Below are 21,369 nucleotides of genomic sequence, written 5' to 3'. Positions count from 1 at the left end.
GAGACTGATGATCATGACTGTCTAGAAACACAATGCACCCTGTGACTTCTCAAATGAATGAATGTGTGTGAGTCCGTTTTTTTACCCCTGAGACCAAAATATCGGACAAGAAAAACTTAGAAGAGGAAAAGTCTATTTTGGCTCATGGTTTCAGAGGTTTAATCCATGACTGGCTGGGTCCATTGCCCTCAAGGTGAGGCAGAACGTCATGGTGGAAGAGTACTGTCACCTCAGGGTAGCTGAGGCAGGAGGATCCCAAATTCAAAGCCAGTCTCAGCAACTTAGTGAGACCCTGTCTCAAAATAAAATATAAAAATATTTTTAAGGGGGAACTGTGTATGGGCTCAGTGGTTAAGCACCTCTGGGCTCATTCGCTGGTATCAAGAAAAAAATTTTTTTTCTCTACTAATTATCTCAACAAAACTAAGAGGAGATTAAAGTACTTTTCCCACTTTAAAGATGAGAGAATTGGGTCTGAGGTTGTGGCTCAGTGGTAGAGCACTTGCCTAGCATGTGTGAAGCACTAGGTTTGATCTTCAGCACCACATAAAAATAATTAAACAAAATAAAGGTATTGTGTCCATCTACAACTAAAAAAATATTTTTTAAAAAAAGATGACAGAACTGGGTGGGTTGTTCACCTCCAGCCCATAACTGGGGCTCAGACTGCTTCAGACCTCAACAGAGGCAGCCATGGACTCTAAGCAACTGGAAAAGACCACGCAGGATAAGGAGAGAGAAAATTCTTGAGAAAGAAGAATCAGCTTTGCCACAAAATAGAATGAATACCATGCCTTAGCACAGGTGGAATTCATCACTTGGGGCCCCACACAGGGATGGGGGAGTTGGTTAAGGGTAGCCCAAGTTTCCCAAGAGAAGCCTGATCAATGACAGTCCTTCCCTGGCTGCCACTTCCCCTTCTTGGAAGCCAAGAGTCTCTGAGTCTATTGAAATCGCCTCCCCGTGGCATGACTATCTTTGTCCACTGGGCCCCAACAGATGACCCCCATTAGTCAAAGGGCCAGAGCAGTGATATATTCTCAAAGAATTTAAAGGGGAAAAATCTTCTTCCTTCTGTTTTATATCTGATCCCACTGTTCATGCCCACCCCACCCCGCCCCCAGGCTCCCCTGGAAAACACTCAGGTTAAATGTGGAACAACACTGTCATCCCAGGCCTTAAAAAACAAGTCCCTGAAGCAGTGTGTGTGTCTTTATGTGTAAGATACATGGAGGGGATGCAGAGGGTAGAAACAGTGATAATTCTGCATGTGCCTCATCTTCTCGTTGGCCTCACCAATTCAAGCAAACAGGATATTTACAGACCTCAGGCTTCTCCAGGTGTTTCTGGTACCATGGGACTGGTTGGATTCCCAGTTACCTCAAGCCAGAGCCTCTGCTATTGAAGAAATAATTTCATTTTCAGCTTTGGACATTAAACTGGATCAGGTACCTCAAGGCTACTTCAGGAACATGGGCTATGTGCCCTAGGGGCTGGTAAGACAAATATGAGGTAACCATCTGTTATAGTTTAGATATGAGATATTCCTCAAAAGCTCATGTGCAAGACAATGCAAGGAAGTTTAGAGGTGAAATGGTTGGGTTATGAGAGTTTTAACCTGATCAATGCATTAATACGCTAACAGGGATTAACTGGGTAGTAACTATAGGTAGGTAGGGTGTATCTGGAGGAGGTGAGTCATGGGGGGGCATGCATTTGGGGTTTATGTTTTGTTCTTGGTGAAGGTTTCTTTCTGCTTCGTGGTGGCCATGTCCTGAGCCACTTTTCTGTACCTCTCTCTTCCACCATGATGTTCTGCCACACCCTGGGCCCAGAGCAATGGAGTCAGCCATCTATGGACTAATACCTCTGAAACCAGGAGCCCTCAAGTAAACTTTTCCTCCTCTAAAATTGTTCTTGTCAGATATTTTGGTCACAGTGTGAAAAAGACCGACTAAAACACCACCTAACCCACCATGCTTCTCCATCATCTGACTGGAGGGTAAAGGTACTTTGTGAGAAGAAGTCAAACTAAAAAGGTAGATAAGGAAAATGGAAAGTGGGTGTCTCACCCTCTTCAGGAGCTTGGTTAGGAAGAACGATTTCTTTTGTTTGAGATTTGATGTGGAAGAGGGATATACTTGTATCCCAAGGCCAACAGCATACATCCCAACTCTTATAGAGCATCAAAGAAAATAGGATGCGATATTAAAGAAAGTACAACACCCATATCCTCTGTGGGCTTCTTTTCAGATGTCTAAAAACAAAATGTTTGGTAAGAATTGAGGGCTAAGAGACACATAGGGATACAAATGTATGGCTCCACTGATATGGGGTATCCAGAACAGGCGACTTCATAGACACAGAAAGTGGAATGGTGGTTACTATTATTTAGTGAGTATGGAGCTCTTCTTGCGATGATGAAAATGTTCCTGAAATTAATGGTGGTGACAGTTGTACAACATTATGAATATATTTATAATGCCACCAAATTATACATTTTAAAATGGACAATAAGGTAAATTATGTGTTTTGTAATTTTACACAATTAAAAAGAAAAAAGGGCTGAGGGAAACCAGAGAAGCCATGAAGGAGAATAATCAGCCCCGTGCAGGGTGGAGCTCCAGAAGAACATTCCAGGCTGGCACTCCAGCGTCCAGTGCTGTGGTGCTGATATGTTCCACTTCTCCAGGGCTCCTTAATAGCTTGGTTCCACATGTGTTGAAACTTGAAGTTATTTGGAATATAGGCCTTAACTTAGGTGGCACATCCCTCTAAGTCAACCCCAGCACATCCTCTCTGGCCTCTTGGTTACCACCTGGTGGCTTAGGGAGGAACCTACATAAGCAGCTACAAATCCATTCTCCTGTCTTCTCTTCTCTGGATTGGCAGCCAAAGACAGGGCTGACTTGAGATGTAGCTCAGTAGTAGAGCATACGCTTAGCAAGTGTGAGGCCCTGGATTCAATCCCCAGTACCCCCCCACACACACACACACACACAAAAGGTGGGGGTGGGAAGGGGGCTGTCCCTCACTAATGCTCTGGGAACCATACAATATACACTGAAGGACCCATGAGCTCAGGGAAGAGGATCTTTCAGAAAGTTCTTCCACTCTGCTTCTCTTACCTTTTCTTCTGTATCTGTCATCTATTGCCACAATAATGCTGCAAACCAAACCACACCAAATCTTAGTGGTTTAAACTAGCAGTCATTTAGTATTTCTCATGAGCCTTGGGGGAAGCTGGCTGTTTTGCTGACCTTGACCAAGTTATGTTAGCTGAGAGCTGGTCTAGAACAGCCTCATCTGGGAGGACTCAGCTGTGCTCCACAGGGTCTCTCATCCTCCAGCAGGCAAAGGGATCACCACTGTTGCAGTGGGAGAGGGAGACTGAACCCAACTCTGGAAACCACAGAGGCCACTGGGGATTTATAGCCAATGAGCAGGCTGAAGGAATCAGTGGATGGAATATGACCAAGAGGAACTTCGTTAGGCAAGAGTGGAAGGCATTCTTCCTAAATGGGCTTGGCATAATTCTTGCTGAGCTGAGCTCCAAAGGCCATGGTCTGCCTAAGACAAGGGCTCAGAGGAGTCTTTCTAAAACTGAATCAAAAAGAGAATCCTTGTCAAATTGAGCAAGTGGGAATGTACAGACTTCTTAAGGTCTAGGCTGAGTACTGGCAGTGTTACTTACATTGGCCAAAGTAAGCCACAAGGCTAGCCCAAGTCCAAAGAGTAGGGAAATGGCTCCTTCGCACTTCAAATATCATGGACACAGGGAAGGGTGGAAAATTACTCCCATCTTTTCAATGGATTTCCTACTCTCTCCATGGGAAGACCCATCTTCCCTGACCAGGACCCTCAGGCAGAATAACCCCCCAGTCACTCCCACTAGCCTGATTTTTGTACCCTGGCTGAGCATGGAAGACTTTACTACCTGGGAAGGTGTAGCCTGGGAGGGTCCAGTGTTGGAACCCAGGCAGCCTGGGGACTGCACGTCGTGATGAAGTTCTCCACACCAAGAAATGGAAAGAGAACAAGACTCCCATGATTACAACACACCTTCAGAGAGACCTGGTCTTAGGAAAAAGCAGAAGTTTGGCTGTCAGAGGTAGGTGGAGAGTAACACCAGGGGTAAATGGGGACTTATTAGAAATGGTAATGATGACATTAATAGTGGCCACCATTTCCTGGGCATCTGACATATCTTAGGCATCATGCTAGGCGTTTAATCATGTTTAACATGATTAAAACATCCCTGTTGTTATAACCCTCATTTTTACCATTAAGGAAATTAAGACTCAGCCAAAAATCGTGGAGCTAGCAAATGAAGATACTACTATCATTTGAATCTACAGTTAGTGAGCACCTTCTGTGTCGGGCTCTGTGCGAACAAAAATAATCAGTCAAGGAACCTGGCTTTCTACAACAGACCACACGTGGGAAAGGGCAGACAAGCTAAGAAGGTGCTTCACTATGTGCTCGGGCACAAAGAGAACAGAGGAAGGATGCTCGTGGGGCCTGTCTCGCACTCGGGTTAGTACAGGCCTTTCCTATTGCATCACGTTGGCTGCTCAGAGGTAGTTTTGAGTTAGCAGCCTTTGGCTGCTAGTAACAGAGACCAGAAATAACAATGTCTTGAACAAAGAACCGCTTAATTATTTTCTCTTGCATAAAAGAAAGTTGGAGGTGGGCAGCCTGGCTAGTACAAGAGCTCCACTGTCCTTAGACCACAGTGTCAAGGGGCAGGACACAGGTGGGATCCGAGCTGGGCCCAGGGAAACTGCTTTCCCAGGTCCCCCATCCATTGCATCCATTCCCTGACCCCAGGGTAGTTTCCTAAATGAGAGACCAAGATTCTGAGTCGGGGACTTTGAGATGGGAAGTTCTTAGGGGGACACACCCTGGGTCCCCTCCTGGGACCCCTAACTCTGTGCTGACTGCACATGAATCTGTTGTCAGCATGCCAACTGCTCCTAGGCAGTTCTCCTTCCCTTGGGGAGCAAGTACTTTCCTTGGAGTAGATGTTTGAGAAATGGCTGAGGGGCTGGGGATGTAGCTCAGTTGGATGCACAAGGCCCTGGGTTCAATCGCCAGCACCACAAAAAGAGAGAGAAAGAAGTGGCCGATAGACAAACGCAGTGCACAATTTGACTCAGTTGTATCCTCAAGACCCCGAGTGAAAGGACAACTGCTGGCATCTCAAATCTTCAAATGGCACCATCTGAGAGTAGAGGTTACCTCTATTTTCACCATAAAATGGGAACCCACACCCTTAATTCCCTGCCAAAGCTCAGCCAACACAAGGCATGTCGTGCATAACAAACTTTACTGGAGACCTGAGGATAACATGGGACACTGAGTGAAAAATTTTAAAAATCTCACCCACCAGGGTGCTAATAAACATGCCCCTGCTATGCAGACTCTCTCTGGAGATCCTCTCCTTGCCTTGGGTTCTCTGATCCCTCAGGCCACCCCAATATTTCACATCCCAGATGCAAGACTCACACCCACTTCTCTCCCCACTTCCAGAGAAGAGAAGGCAAAAGATGTGGCTCCTAAGGAAAGCAGACTTTGATAGAAGTACTTGAACCACTTAAAAACCTGCCTAGGACATGATCGCATTCACAAGAAATCTCCAGAATAGGCAAATCTACAGAGATCAAAAGTGGATTTGAGGTTGCCTAAGCCAGTAGGAGTTGGGTGGGAAGGGGTGACAAAGGGTATAGGTTTTGGGGTGAAGAAATGTTCTATAATTAGATAGTGGTGATGGTTGCAGAGTTCTGTGAATATACTAAAAACCACTGAATTGCGTGCTTTAAACGTGTGCATTCCGGGCAGTCTGCTACAGCTCAATGAAGTGGGTAGTAGGCTCAAGGCTTCCCTCAGTAGCCCCAGCCCTTACATAGAAAGTCACCAGAGCGACATCCGTCAGAATAAGGGAGATGCTGCTTCTAGCACAACTCCACTTGATATACCAGACACCTGCAGCACCTGCCTATTTGAAGGACCATAAGCTCACCTGAGCAGCAGGAGTAGCTGATTGGCCCCCCTAGGGAAAACGAAGCCGCCATCTATAACAGGGACTAGAACCCCGTGCCTGTTTGTATCTGATAAATGAAAGAGTCAGGAAATCAATGAAGGAACGATTGCTATCACCTGCCAGGTTAGTGAGTACACCTGGGAGAGAACCGGGGGTCCATCTCCCCCTTACAGCCCTTTACACACACAGCTCCACTTCACTTTGATTTGTCATGCAAACCAACTGGCCCAGGTGAAGGTGCCTGGATTAAGTCTCCCAGTTTCCAAGGGCTTCTATGGCTCTCCCAGAGGCTCAGAGTCATGATGTGAACGCCAACGGGCACAATGGCCTCGCCTTTGCCAGTCCTGCTGGCCTTTCACAACGAGAGCAGGAAATAAATGACTCAAATGTTCCTTTTGGCTCAGGCAATTGTTTAAATGAGATTTTTGCCTTCAGCTGCCAAGCAAGGAGGGCAGTTCCTTCAGGCCCCTCTTGGCTGATCCCAGGGTGAACTGGACACAGGTTTATGTGCCAATTTGTTTTACTAAGTGCAAACTGCTGCTGATCAGGCCACCGAAAATCAGCACAAAGGCCCCAGGAACCCCTCAGTTCACCAGGGAGCAGGGAATGTCTGCCCTCTCTGAAATGTTTCCAGAACAAATCCTGAGGTTTATTGCCCAATTCAGAGGCCCTGCAGCTGCCCTGCTGGGTCCTGAAGTCTAGGGGAGCAGATTGCTCCCCTGTTTTTTTTTTGAGCCCAGTGACTTGAGGAGCCCAGAAATGAACCAGCACATGAGAAGGGCGCCAGGGCAAACTGGGTTTGAAAATGATTTTGGAATCTTGGCTTAGTACTGGGTGGCCTTGGAAAGGTTTCCTGTCCTGTCTGGGGCTTGGAGTCCTGGTATGGCCTGAAAGGGCAGGGACGTATCACAGAGGAGGTTCCTGCCAGGGTCTGGCACATGACAAGTGCTCACAAAGGTCCTTTCTCCATCCCTGCAGTCAATTCACAGTGTCACCTGCCCCGCCTCTCTTGCAGCCTCATTCCCTGAAGATGCCCCCACTGCCAGCTCCTCTCAAAGGGAGGACAGAATGCTATGGGGGTTAAGAGGCAGGGGGCCTGCATGGTCAGTCGGGACCCTCCAAATCCTCAAAACTTGCCAAGGACCCTGGGGAAAGTTACTTACCTCCTGTGTGCCATCTCTTCTGAAAAATGAGGCTAAGGACGATTCTTGCATCAGAGGCTTCTTGTGAGGAGTGGGAGGCAGCAGGGGGAAGCCTTGTGAGCAATGCAATGTTGGCCAGTGATGGACCACACAGCAGGCTACGTGATTAAGTCAGTCCACTTCGAGTCTGCTCAGTAACTCTCCTTTGCCAGAATGAGAGCAACCCACAGGCAGGGCCCAAGCCTCCTGTGGCCAGTCAGTGGTCTGCATCTGGCCAAAATTTGTTACCCATTGGCTCCTCCCAGAACCAGTGGGGAAGGGGCTGGCAATTCCACCTGTGGGGATCCTTGGCTTCCTGGGTCCACTAAAGCAGTTCTCTTTCATTCTGAACCTGGAACCCATTAGACCCCCACCCCCTGAACTACATGCTATATTGTGTATGTGGCTGGATATTTTGAAAGAGGAATTCCTCACCTTTGGCAGATCCTTGGGAGAGTTTGTCTCAGCTTCCTTTCTCCATTTTATTTCCTAATAGCATTTCACTGGCTCTGAAATGCTATTAGGAAATAAAATTGTTTCCTTTTCATTGTCTGTCTCCACCACTAGAATGGAAGCTCCAAGAGACTCAATGGTTGTGTCCCCAGATCCTAAAACAGAGACTAGGTCTCAGTATCTTGTGAATGAATGAGCAGATGAGGTATTTTGATCCAAAGGTAGAACTGCAGACCTGCTCTGCAGTGGGAGTCTGGGCCAGCCCTGCAGTCTGTGGGGGTTCTCTTCTAGGTGCTGCATCTGGGCTGGAGATCACTAGAGCAGAGACCAGTGAATGGGAGTATGTTCAAGACCCACCTGAGCAGAGAAGAACCTAGAGGGCCTTGGAGCACACTTATTTATCCTGCCATCTTCCAGAGAGGAGAAAGGGCTGTTTTTGCTTTTTTCTTTTTCTCTCTTATTTTCTCTTTCCTCTGTTGTGAGACAGGGTCTCACTATGTTGCCCAGGCTGGTTTTGAACTCATGGGTTCAAGTGATCCTCCCACCTCAACCTCCCCAGTAGCTGGGACTGTAAGCAGGTGCTGTCATAAGCAGGCTCACTATTTTTGACTGCTGTATAATACCCTGTCCCAAATCTTTGGGGCTTAAGGACAATTTTACCATATCTCACAATTTTATGCTCAGGGATTCCTTCAGTTACTGCTTAGCTGGGTGATCCCTCTGCCCCACATGGCAGTGACTGGGATCACTTGGTGGTGTTCAACTGATAGACAGGCTGGTCTAGAGGATGCAAGATGGCTCAGAGTCTGTTCCCTGGAGCATCTGTGTCTGGCTGCTCTACTCAGGTGGCTCTCAGCTCCCAGAGGCCAAGGCAGACACTTCAAGGCTGCTTTTGACCTGGCCCTGGATGTCACATACCACCATTTCCACCATATCCAACTGGCTACAGACAAGTCACAGAGTCACCGGATTCAAAAGAAAGGAACGTGAATGACACAGGACCACTGGGTGGTGGTGTCTCCCCCTGGCTGGGTTTAGAGGACAGAGGCTAAAGCAGGGATGCTAAATAGGGCTGGGAAAAGGTCAAGAGCCTCACCCCTTTGACTTGCAAAACAAGAACCCAAGGACCATGAAGCCACCCCCCCAAAAAAAAAACCCCACCAAACTTTAGCTGACCCCATATTCTTTGATACTTGGCTCAAACATTACTGACCACTCACCTACTTTCATTTTCAGGCAGATCTGGGACATACCTCCTTCGTCAGACCTGCAGACCCAGTGAAGAGAAGGGTGTCCTCTGCTGACACCAAGTTCCAGGATCTGGAGGCCACTGCTCCTTCAACCTTCAAACCCCTCAGCCCCATCTGACCATGCCAACCTCTGAGAAATGTGCCTGAGAATTCAATAATCAGCAGCTGGTTGCTCTGGCAACACTTCAGATGGTTCAGGAGAGAGGAGGGCAATTCCCAAAGTGCTCCTGGTTGCTCCAGCACCATCCAAGGGAGATCTCAGACAAGCCAACACAGGAGGCTGGGGAAGATCAGAACACTCTAAAAACGCAGTGGGGATGGGAACACAGGCCACAAACCCTAACCTTGGGCAAAGGGAGATAACCTGGCTTTCAGGAAGAAAGTCTCCATGGTTTCAGAGATGTTAGGAATCCATATCTCAGCACTTCCTGAAGAACTGACAACCCTCTATAAAACATGGGTGGAGGGGCTGCATTTCTCCTTTTTTGGTACCAGGGATTGAACCTAGCAGTGCTTAACCACTGTGCCACATCCCCAGCCCTTTTATATTTTATTTAGGGATAGGGTCTCACTGAGTTGCTTAGGGCCTCACTAAATTGCTGGGGCTGGCTTTGAACTCCAGATCCTCCTGCCTCTGCCTCCTGAGTTGCTGGGATTACAGGTTTGTGCCACCATAACTGGCTTCATTTCTTTATTTTAAGAAGTTTCTAATGTGAATACTGCAGGAAGAGGCTTCAAAAAGCCAGGCTTTGAGTCCCAGTTGGGTGGCCCTGGAAATGTTACTGAATTTCTCTGATCTTCTTGAAGAATACAGAGGATGCTTCCTGCACTGCCACAGGAAACAAAGACACGAGTATCTAGCACAGTGCTGGGTATATAATAAGCATCAAGAGCCAGTAGTCTTAGGCATTATTATCAGGCTGGTACCCCAGCAGCTGCTGCCAGCACCCTTCTCTTTTGCTGCTGCCTGGGCCCAGAGAGACAGATGAACTACTCTGAAATAGCACCGACTGACAGATCTAGGGACCCCACAAGGAATCTCCAGGTAACCCCACACATCCTTATGTCTGCAAATACTTTCTAGCAGCCACATTTTTAAAATGTGAAAAGAAGAAAATTTGAGATTATATATCTCATGTGTTTTTAATTTATATTGGATAGATCAAAGATATTTTTTCAATATGAGTGTTTTCCCACACCTAATGGCAGACCTGAATTTGGCCCAGCCATGATTTGATTCAGAGCTCAATGACCTCAAGGGGCTACCAGGACTACAGTTGACAGCCCAGATCTAAAAGGGGCTGGGTGTGCCTTTCCCCCCTGGGAGAGAGGAGGCTCAAGTGTGGTAGAAGGAGGAGCCTGGGCTTGTGTTTACGATACTTCCCTCCCCCAGGGATACCAATAACGTTTTCTGCAATAACCCCCTGCCAGAGAGGAAGAGAAGAAAAAGAAAGGAAAATTACCAAGAAAATAAATGGTTTAATTTTTTAAATCTCCTCAGCAGATTGATTAGTAATAATAGACAACCACATAGAAAACATATTCTTTATTTAAAACAACAAATAAATAAAACAAAACCCTCCAGCTTTGATTTGGGGCCATCAAGGACCAAGAGATTCAGGGGCCAAACAGGACATGAGGATGTGTGGGGTCCCTAGGCCCAGAGAACCATGGCAGATGTGAGCTGGGGGGACTCTAGTGATCTGGGAAGGCCCTAGTCTCACAGACCACTGGGCTCACCCTGCATTCAGATTTGAGATGTGGACTTGGGTGTGAAAGATAGTACTTACAGCTTGAAGAAAAAAGCCCAGCCACGGGGAAACAGAAGGAAAAACAGAAGGAAACTGGAGGAGACAGGAGGACATACTGAAGAAAACACCTTGTCCTCTGCCTCTTGCTGGTGACAAAGAAAATACCTGAGGTTTTAAAAACAATATGACTCTGAAATATAGTAAATAAATTTAAAAAGTACAAAGCCAAAAACATTCTTGCTAGAGATCCTTAAAACAAAAAGAGTCTAAAACTTTTCAGAAAAAAAAAATGTGTGGTCCGTTCTCCTAGAAATGGGACTGGACTTGCTAACTGTGTGGTTCTTTCTTGCCTGAAGAATCCCCATTTGCTTAAATGGCACTTGAAAAGACAGACATAAGATGACATTTGGATAGACGCCACTTTCTACAAGGAGAAAAGAGCTGGTCTCAGTGGTATAGAGTCTTGTGGGAGCCAAAGAATAAAGAAAATTCTACAGCCAGATTTCCTATTCGAGTCTCAGTCTATAGAAAGTTTGACATCCCAGATAAAGAACAAAAGCAAACTGCAAACCAATATACGAAAAGGTCATTCTGAACATTTTAACCTGAAATGAGAAGCAAAGACAAGGAAAAGACAAGGAACGGATTCTAAGGTACTCAAGTTCCAAATACACAAATCCATTCCTATTTGTTTCATTATCTTTTTCTTTTTCCAACAAGTTGGAGAAAACATGCAGAAATAATGGCCACTGATGGAGTTGACTTCATTCTTCACAGGGCCAAGCTTGAACAAGACACAGCTCCCTGGTGTTTTGAAAAGGGCTGGGTTCTCCATCAATGATGTGGGTATCCAACACCACAGGCCTGCCCTCCTGCTGAATAATACTCCCTGGTCATCTAAAAATGACCCAAATCCTCTGACAGAGCAGTAAATTATTTTGAAAACTTATTATTTAAAAAAAAAAAAAACTTCGTTATTTTTTTAAACCTTCTTAGTGGCTTCAGAATCAAGTGATCATTTCATGTAAATTTGTTTCTTTTCTAGACACAAGGTATATTTTTAATACAATCTTTAATCTGGTCTGAAAAACATACTTCAGTATTCGATGACTTGAAACAGTGTGCACATGTAAACGGATGTTCTATATTGTTCGTTTGTTTCACCTACCAGGAAAGGCATCCACCAGTACTTAAACCCCCTTCCCTTGGCTAGTCACCTAGTTACCAGCTTAACCCAACATTGGGCAAAAAAGAGTATGCAGAAGTCAACACAACACACATCCTGACGAGTTTACAAGCATCAAGAGCAATTTAGAAGCAGGAAATAAATAGAAACATCAACCACAAAAGGTCATCACTCATTCTAGATTTAAAGTGTCCTTTTGGCTTCCTACTTGGCCCGACCCCAGATAACCCACATGTTTGCCCTGCCCCCAGTGGAGGCTCTTAGGAGGGAGCACGTCTCTCTGCACTTCTACCTGGGTGGGTGTGGGCTCCAGCACAAGGAATGGACATTTCCAAAGTGTAAAAACACAAAACAACATACACACACACACATACAAAAAAAAAAAAAAATACCACAAAATAACCGTGGGCCCATGACCTCAAACTGAAAGCTGCAGGTCAGCCAAGGTGAGAGGAGCCATCATGGTGAAATCCTGTTCCTCCTGTTTCTGCAGAACTGGGTACAGCACAGTCAAGAGAGAGTCTCAAAATGGGAAGACATAACAAAGACCGTTTCTCTGATGCAGCCTGGCGGGCTCTAGATAGTTCTCGTTGAGGCAATGAGAAGTGGTGGGGCCTTTGCATTTTCCACCACCCAAACATTCAGCTTGGGCAGGGCACAAGCTCTGCCCACCTGGAGCCCTGGTGTGGTGTCACTGTCCTTGTGTTCTTCGTTCTGACCCTCTCAACAGGATGCAACGAGGTCAGGGCTCTGTGATTTCCAGCTGGTAAACCGTGAGTCTTCTTTTCCTGCCCATCTTTATCAGGAACCTTTCCGCTCTGAGAAAACAAGCAAGGCCTCTCCAAGTCCACCAAGCAGGAGGCTGCAAACAACAGCATGAGGTTAGCTTCTCACTCCTTGCAGATCACCCAAGCTGCCTGGCACCCACGTAGAACAGGACAGGGGACACCTCCTTCGGTCTGTGAGTGCAATTCTCATACCAGCCCAGACTGCCTTGCTTCTAGCTGGAGTCCAGGACCTATCTGCCGCTCAGGGGCAAACCTCCGATACAGTGAGGGAGGTGAGGGGGCTGGAAGACTAGCTTTAACACCTTCCCTGGGGAAGGCAATGGTGTGTTCTGCTCCTCCTGAGCGGCTCAGGCTCCCTGGAGGAAGCACACTAGATAGAAAGGCTTCCCACAGAGCCCTCAGGGGCTTTCTGCTAAAGAGGGCGGATGGCTATGAAATGATGCAGGGGTCCATAGTCTGATCATCAGTAAGGGGATACACTGTGAATCTTTGCATTATCATTTAGACTAACAGAACATTGAGAGGTGAACATACAAATGGGGAATCATGAATTTTCCACCAGAAAGAAATATGGTCAGTGATTTGAAAATGAAGTAGTGTGAGGATGAAAGACAGTGAGGGAAAAAAAAAACAGTTGAATATTTTAACATGCCTAAAATTTAATACTTCCAAAGGTCTCTCCATTTTCTATTTTAAACTTCTCAGTAGACAATCTGGTGTCTGTCTGAATCCCCTGTCATTCTGGGCACTGGGCGGGGCCATCACCAAGGGATTATGATAGTCGGTCCCTGAGGGGGAAAGACTCTACAGAGGAGCCAACCACCCTTTCAAAGAGGTGCTTTTCTTCCCTTCATCTCTATCCACATACCAGTCCTCTTGTGTGCTCATACACAACACACTCACACACACCTCACATACACACACACACACACACATACACACACACTCTGATGACAACACCTTCATAGTTCTTTTTTAATATTTATATTTGAGTTGTAGTTGGACACAATACCTTTATTTCACTTATTTATTTTAATGTGGTGCTGAGGATCGAACCCAGGGTCTCGCACATGCAAGGCGAGCGCTCCATCGCTGAGCCACAACCCCAGCCCAACACCTTCATATTTCTAACATGTTTGGGACGCTGAATATATCAGAAACACATGCAGGCTGCTCACAGTACATTTCCAGTAAAAAATGTCACCTATGTGGGTGACTCTGATATCAAGGTAACTTGCACAATTTTGCACTTCTAATGCAAGAGTGAGTTGACTATGGGTGAGAATGTAAACACAGTCAACTTAGGGTCAGGCTGACTTGAGTTCAAGTTTTGGCTCAGGTATTTATTATCTATGTCGTCTTATTAAGCCTCAGTTTTTCCATCTGGACCACAGAGGCTGACCATTTCTAAAAGCTTCTGTGAGGCTTAGAAATAATATGCCTAAAGCAATCACCGCTGTGCTTGGCAACCATGGACAATCAATAAATTATAATAATAAGAGAATTTTCCTAATCAATTCTGTTCCCAGAACAGCAATCCCTTTCCGTGGATCTCACAGCAGGCCGGCCACCCAACCTGAAGATGTCTAGTGATGGACATGTCCCATTGTGTAAGCCAGCCTGTCACACTGGCGAGGAGCTCTGACACCCACCGAACAAGAGTGTCTCTAGGGAGGCACTGAGTTGGCTCTGGGGACTGATTGAGACATGACTCCGCCTCACACTTGAACACAGCTGCATCTTATAACCTCACCTGTGAGTCTAAGTCCTACTTTCTGAACCAAGAGATAATAAATATATTCCTTCGTCACCCTGGAGATTGGGAAGATCCCCCAAGCTACCAGGGCCCCCTCTCTCAACAAGGGCAGAGTGCATGCGGGTTAAGGAGCCAGTCACTGAGGCAGGGGTTCAAGGGTGCTGCCCACTGGAACAACAGAGGGACAATGGAGATGGGGGGGCAGGGGAGATGAGCACTGAGTTATCTTAAGCTCCAAGTGGGAATATAATTACTTCTTGCTACTGAAATCATATTATAAATACTGAGAATCCATCAATTCCATTGAACTCACGATTGTGTGCCTGGAATCAGTATCTATGTTATGAATCAAATACTCCTCTGAGGACTTCACTCATCTACAGACATCATTTATAGGTTACTTCTGGGAGAAACTGTGGTCCGAGTTCCAAAAGACCCTATTTTGAAACACAACCCACATGTGAAATTGGGGCCCTGCTTGTCCCTTGTCTAGTTCAGGACCCCAGAAACTGGGGCGGGGAGCTTTGTGGTCTTTTCTCTTTGGAAAAAGTGGAAGCTGTTCTCAGCCCACGCAGGCTTTCCTTCCAAAGACCAGGCTTTTCCTTTGAAGCAGATCTTCTGTTTCTCCTCAGTAGCCCCTTAGGATGGCCTGCAGCCTCTCAAGTCCCCAGGCAAGTAGAGAGTCCCTGCAATCAGATGCGAAGGCTGTGTGCAGCCTGCATGGGTTTGGATGGCTTTTATTTCTGCACATGTAACTGGAGGCTCAGTGTTTTATACACTTCCCACTAATCCTCCTAATCACCAGGGAGAAGACCGGGGCAGGCTGGCCCTCTGCCACCTGTCCTCCTACAGCCCGAGAACAATGCTGGAGTGTAACAACCCCATTTCAACCCTTTGGCAGAGTTACTTTACAAAACACCCAAGGAGCTTAGCAAGTGCAAAAATGAAAACAACCTCGCTTCGGTCACTGTGAAGCGAGCCACGGAGGCCAGCTTTGATGTTGCTTTCTAAACGGCAGGAGAAGTGGACACGGGGTCCTGGATTCTTAACAGCATTACAACTATTTAAGTCAGAGCTTGACTGAACTGTTTGCAAATTTTATAATCCTCGTCATTCCTGAAATGAACACACTTCATGTAGCTAAGGCATAAACATCTGACATGTGGCCAGGAATAGCCACCATGAGCTGCTCTTTCAGGGGGCTATTTCAGCCCCTCCCCAGCCCTTCTCTCTTCTCCTATGGAGTACCAAGGGCCTCATCTCAATTTTACGTCTATACTGTGGTAATTCAGTTGATTCCTATTGAACCCAACAGATTGGATGGAGACCGTATCGTTTGCTTGGCTGCAGGCCCAGCACCTAATGTGGTACCCAATAAATATTTATTCAGCAAATGATTGAATTATACTGGTTCTCCCAAATCCCATTTGTATTCCAAACTGCTTTGCTTTTTCTCTCTTCCTTACTAAAATGTATCTGACTAATGTCCCATTCCCTCCAGGACTCAGTGAGTGACAGTTTATAATCTGATAAATTAGAGAAAACTTGAGATTAGGTAATGAACAAAAATGATTGAGAAAGCTCTACTTAGCATTTTTAAAGAGAAGGTTTTAAATTGTTTTTTTATGTACCTTTATTTTGTTTATTTAGTTTTATGTGGTGCTGGGGATCAAACCCAGTGCCTCACATGTGCCAGGCAAGCTCTCTACCACTGAGCTACAACCCCAGCCCTCAAATTCTAATTCAAATGGAAAATTAATAAATGTCAGACACCATGATCCTAATGGCATTTTGGTATGTGTTGGGGAAGCCCTTCTTGCCCCTAAACTCATTCTTCCTATGAAAAAGAGGTCCCCTGAAATCAAAGGGATGGGATATCTTGACTCTAAGATGATTTAAGATTATTTTTAAAAGATGCTTAGTGTTGGTGAGGTTTGCTTTAGGATGGAATTTGAGCAATCTTCATGACTGGCACGCAGGTTCAATGAATAATGGGAGGAGGAGTGGGGAAAAAGGAGAAAAGTTGATTGTGGAATCCTTAGAATAAACACTGGGCATTTCCATTCTTGCCTTGTACCTAAACCATTCCAAAGACAAGGGTGACTTTCCTGGTCTAGAAAAGGGGGTTTAGAGAAGAGTCTCCACAACTAATTCTACTTCACAGGGATTCTGCTCCCACGTCAGAACATTTCCCTCTTGTATGTGAGAACCTCTTTTGCTGAAAGTTTAGAATAGAGGAAATCAGTATTGATATATGCCATAAAACTGTTAATTAAAAACCAAATGATTAAGTATAATCTCGATATTTAAATTACTGAGCTTGAACTAGATTGTTTTTATAATTAAAAACATGATAAATGGCTGGATAAGAACAGTTGCTTTTAATTAAAGACTGAAAATTGACCCACATGGGTTACTTAGGTTGGAAACTGTTCTTGGATACAATATGTGTTCATTCAGCATGTACTTGGTGCTAGACTAGAGATATAAAGGTACATGAAAACCAGCCCTTCTCTGCTACAGTTGCTTGCAGCCTTATGGGCAGGACAAGTGTGCACACCTAGCTGTCATTCAACACCACCAGTGCTTCCAGAGCCAGAGCCAGACCCAGACCCAGAGTGGGCAAGAGGTGCTACTAAGGACTTGACCCCTGAGCTGATCCAAATCTCTAATTAAGAGATGAGCAAATTTTGCAATTTGCTGAAATTTCAAATGGCATTTTCCCCACTCATTTCCATGAATCTTGAGATCAACGATTTCCAAGGGGGGTGATTTTACTTCCCCAGGGAGCATGTCACAATGTCTAGACATTTTCCATTACGACTGAGGGGGTATTATTAGCATTTAGTGGGTTGGGGTTCAGCTTCACTGCTAGACATCCTACAAGGCACAGGACAGCGTCCCCACAACAAAGAATCATCTAGTCTCAAATACCAGTGGTCTACAGAGTGAGAAACTCGACTTTAGAGGGCCTATTTTGTGCAACTAAGCTGCTATCCACCCAAGAAAGTGGATAATGACATTGTGGGACCCTTGCCAGAGTCAGGGATTAAGTTTACCTCTGTAGCCTCAGAGCCCAGCCCTGCAGTTGTGTGGCATGAATGAACATCCAAATGACTGGATACAGGATGTCAGCTGGAGCAGGTCCTTGGCCCCCAGGGGTGGTGAAGGCTGTGCAGAACTGGAGAGCACCTGGCCACATGCAAGGGCAGCTCTGTCTACTCCAGCAATGCTCCTGTGAGCAAGAGCAGGCCCACATTAACTAACAGCTGTTCCACATTTTCAAAAGAATCTGGAAGGCTGGACTGGTAAAAGAAAATCACCCAATTTCTAAATGTCGATGACTAAGTCAAAATTTGAAAAGCAAAACACAAGAAACTATAACTGTATAGGCAAATGCAGTAGGTTTAAAAAAAAAAAATTGGCCTGTCACCCCTGCCTTGTGTGACTTCTGATGGGTCTAAACTCCCACACCACAATGATCAGCCCACCCCTCCAAGGACCTGAGAGATGGTCACTTAACCACACCTGAACACGCCCAGTGCAGACACAATACAACTAGCTCTGTGCATGGCAGAAATGTGAATTACAGTCTGACACGCCCCTTCTGGTGGTTCACTTTGTGGTAGGAAAATTCTTTGAGGCTGAAAACACACCATTCTTACCCTCAAGAGTTTAAAAAAAAAAAATCAGGAAATTCCAAAGTCAAGGTTCTTTTTGCAATAATCACACATGCTGCTTCCTTGATTTGGATACACACAGCATTTCTTTCCATTTTGTTTGGGGCATACCCTCAAGTTCACAGGATGTGAAACAGTCTAGAGACACAGCCTCTTGCAGACTAGAGCCTCTTTAATATCCCGACTTAGCATTTCCTGGTCGCTGGTGAACTGTCTAACTCTTGTTTCTCACGCTCAGTTCAACACCTGTGTTTTTCTGGTTCATTCTGAAATTCTTTACAAAATATGATTGATTGAAGTATTATGTGTAAGAAAATCAAGAATTTAGACTAAGCCTGGTACTATGGTGCATGCCTATAATCCCAGCAACTCAGGAGGCTGAGGCAGGGCGATCATAAGTTCAAGGATAGCCTGGGCAACTTAGAGAGACCCTGTCTCAAAATAAAAAAATAAAAAAAAGGGGGGGGGGGGCTTGGGATGTAGTTCAGTGGTTAAGGCCCGTGGGTTCAATCTCCATTACCAAAAATCAAAACAAAATACCACCACGACTAATACCATGAAGGTTAAGGATACAGAAATTTGGAGATTTAAGAATGTCCCAGGAGGCAAATGTTTTCTCCCTTGGATGTTGGGTTTGGGACATCAACCAGCCCACCATTTAATGTCATTTCTTTCCAAGTTAAGTGCAGAAGAAGAAAGAGGGAGCATGGATTAGTGGCTGACCCACAGCCCCAGCTTAAACTACTGAGTCTCACCATTGGCACCTCCCGCCCTTTTTTTCCCGGGTGAGAGGGGCTAAGTCCTCTCCTATCCCTTGGTCTACATAAGCCTCTCTCTTCTGCATGAGGTTCAGTATCAAGCTAGTTCAGGCCTTTCTTCCAAGTACTCCTGTCTTCTCTCCCTCCTTCAGTCTGCATGCTCACTGGGCATTCAAACAGCTGTTATTCTACCATCCCATGAATTAAGCTTTTGATTTTCCTTTTCATTGAATGCCCCTTGAGGGATGGATGATGTTTTATGCTTTTTAATGGCTTCCATATAAGTTGCAGACAGCAGTCACACAATAAATACATTGACTGATGGAATCATAGCTATCATATTCAAATTAAAATAAAAGATGATGAGACTTTTGTCCTAAAAATGCTACCCTGGACATTTTGTTGTTGTTGTTTGTTTCCTGATTCAGCCCCTAAGCAAGAATCAGAACTGTCTTGGCTTCAATTATGATCCCTCTGTTTTGCTGTTAAATTATCTATATATCTCATATCACTGCTATGGTTTGGATGAGTGATCCCATGGGCCCACATGCTGAAGTCCTGGCTGCCTGTGGTGCTATTGGGAGGTGATGGGACCTGTAGGAGAGGGGGCCTAGTGGGAGGAAGTGAGGTCATCAGGGATGTGTCCTTGAATGGGATTGTGGGCTCCAGTCCCTTCCTCTTTCTCTCTTTGCTTCCCAGTTGCCATGAGGTGAGCATCTCCCACCAACATATGCTCCCCACCATGATGTCCTGTGTCTTTATAGGCCCCAAAGCAATGGGCCCAAGCAACTGTGAACTGAAACCTCAAAACCCATGAGCCAAAATAAACCTTTTCTCCTTGTTAGCTGATTGATTCTGGTATTTGTTACAGTAACACCACCACTTGGGTGGGAAGAGGAACATCTAAGCCAACTTCCCTCATCCCTCCCTTATGAGATTCTACCTGGTACACTGTCTATTCTGAAGGCAGGTCTGTGGTGCTTCTTAAATCAGTTCTAGAAGGTTATGGGGCTTTGGACACACAGAGCTCTGGGTTTGAATCCTGGTCTAATCATCTTATGGCTACAGTATCCTTTATTTCAGTTTCTTCATCTTTTTAATATGGAAAATTTGAAGGATTGTTGTAAACGTGAAATAATAGTAAGGTAAAATGTTGAGAGCATAGTATTTGCTCAATAAATATTTAGTTGTTATTAAAAGGAAGAGGAGGGGAGAATAGGAGGAGGTGGAGGAGGAGGAGGAAGGTACAGGAGTATTTCCTAATTATTCTTTTCCTTTCATTTTTCTTCTTGGGGCAGAAAATGCCCCCCATTAGTGGCTCCTGAGAGAAGTCTGGAATCACTTTTCTTAGTGCTGTGAACCAAAATACTCATTTCTGTTAATGTGGGATGGTTTAGATATGGCCTTGCCTTGGGCAGGGGAATGAGCACCTATGGACACCACAGAGGCAGCAATTTCTTACTTTAAAGAACAGTTCCTGGCACATATTAGGCATGGGTAAATATCTATTTATTGAATAAGCCCTCCCAGGCCAAGGCCACATGAGATTCAAGTTCATCTCTTAGACTTACCCATCATGGTATTCCACAGGGCCACCAGTCCTGCCCCTCACACTTCTCCCACAGGAATCTCCTACTGATATTTAAAAATAACACTGTTGTTTCAGTGGCTTCGATAGCACCCAAAGCATCATTCAAGAAGCCCTGAGAGAAACCAGGATGCCATGGGTACACCTAGGTACCAGCACCAGCTCCCACCAACCAGATGTGGTCCTGAGTCATATATGAGAGTGATATATTCACTCTTCTGATTGTCAATTTATATATCAGTAAGAGTCTTCTTTAACAAAAAAGCTTTTACTAATACAAGACTTACATTAGGATGGACACATACACCCAATACATACTCTTTCTTCCACATTTGAGCAAAAATTAGTATCCTGTTGAAAGTGAAACAACAAATTTGCATTTCCTTTCATTGCATAAGACTTACCATCCCACAATTGGACTGGTCAGGGTCACATCAAACAGTAATACTGATAGTCCAGCTGTGACCACCTGCAGAAAGAATTGCAACAAAAGATCACCAGAGCAGCAGGACTCTGGGAACCCCCAGAATAATTTCTCACAAGCTTACATCATATTATTTCACACCCCTTGACATGAGCCATGTCTTTCCATTTTGTGTCCTTTTCCCCCACACACCTCCTAATCCCAAGCATTTAGTGTGGCCTCTGAGCAAAGCGTTTGGAAAATGCTAAATCCTAGTCTGATTTGGAAGTAAAAAAAAAAAAAAGAGGCACACAGCCAACGTTTCTTATCTCAGGAAAGGAGGATATTAATTATATTCATTTCCATCTTGCCTCACATATGGAATTCATCTCCAAGTTAAGGCTGCTCACTACCCTGTCCCCGAACACACATGTATCTGTCAATCTGCCTTGTCCATAGCACCCTAGTTCCATCTTTCCGGCCCATTATGCATTCTAAGATACCAGGAGCTTCCCAGGGAAGAGAGCAGTTA

The 21,369-nt window shown here is 45.3% G+C and overlaps 1 protein-coding gene across 1 annotated transcript in view; it reads right to left on the bottom strand.

Moving 5' to 3' along the window:
* Nucleotides 1-10,458: 10,458 nt before the first annotated feature.
* Tmem241 (transmembrane protein 241) overlaps nt 10,459-21,369 on the bottom strand; it is a 120,696-nt gene continuing 109,785 nt past the window's right edge. The window contains exons 14-15 of the mRNA XM_046433747.2: nt 20,839-20,903; nt 10,459-12,726 (exon numbers count right to left, since the gene is read on the bottom strand). Of these exons, the coding sequence (XP_046289703.1) occupies nt 12,666-12,726; nt 20,839-20,903 (126 nt within the window). The 3' untranslated portion in view covers nt 10,459-12,665. The remainder of the gene's footprint in view (nt 12,727-20,838; nt 20,904-21,369) is intronic.

The sequence above is a fragment of the Marmota monax genome, unplaced genomic scaffold, assembly GCF_021218885.2.
Source record: "Marmota monax isolate L192 unplaced genomic scaffold, Marmota_monax_Labrador192_F-V1.1 WCK01_AAM20220418_F8-fsc00126, whole genome shotgun sequence".
Lineage (NCBI taxonomy): Eukaryota > Metazoa > Chordata > Mammalia > Rodentia > Sciuridae > Marmota > Marmota monax.
The sequence above is the reverse complement of the archived record's forward strand: the minus strand, read 5'-3'. Positions and strand labels throughout refer to the sequence as shown.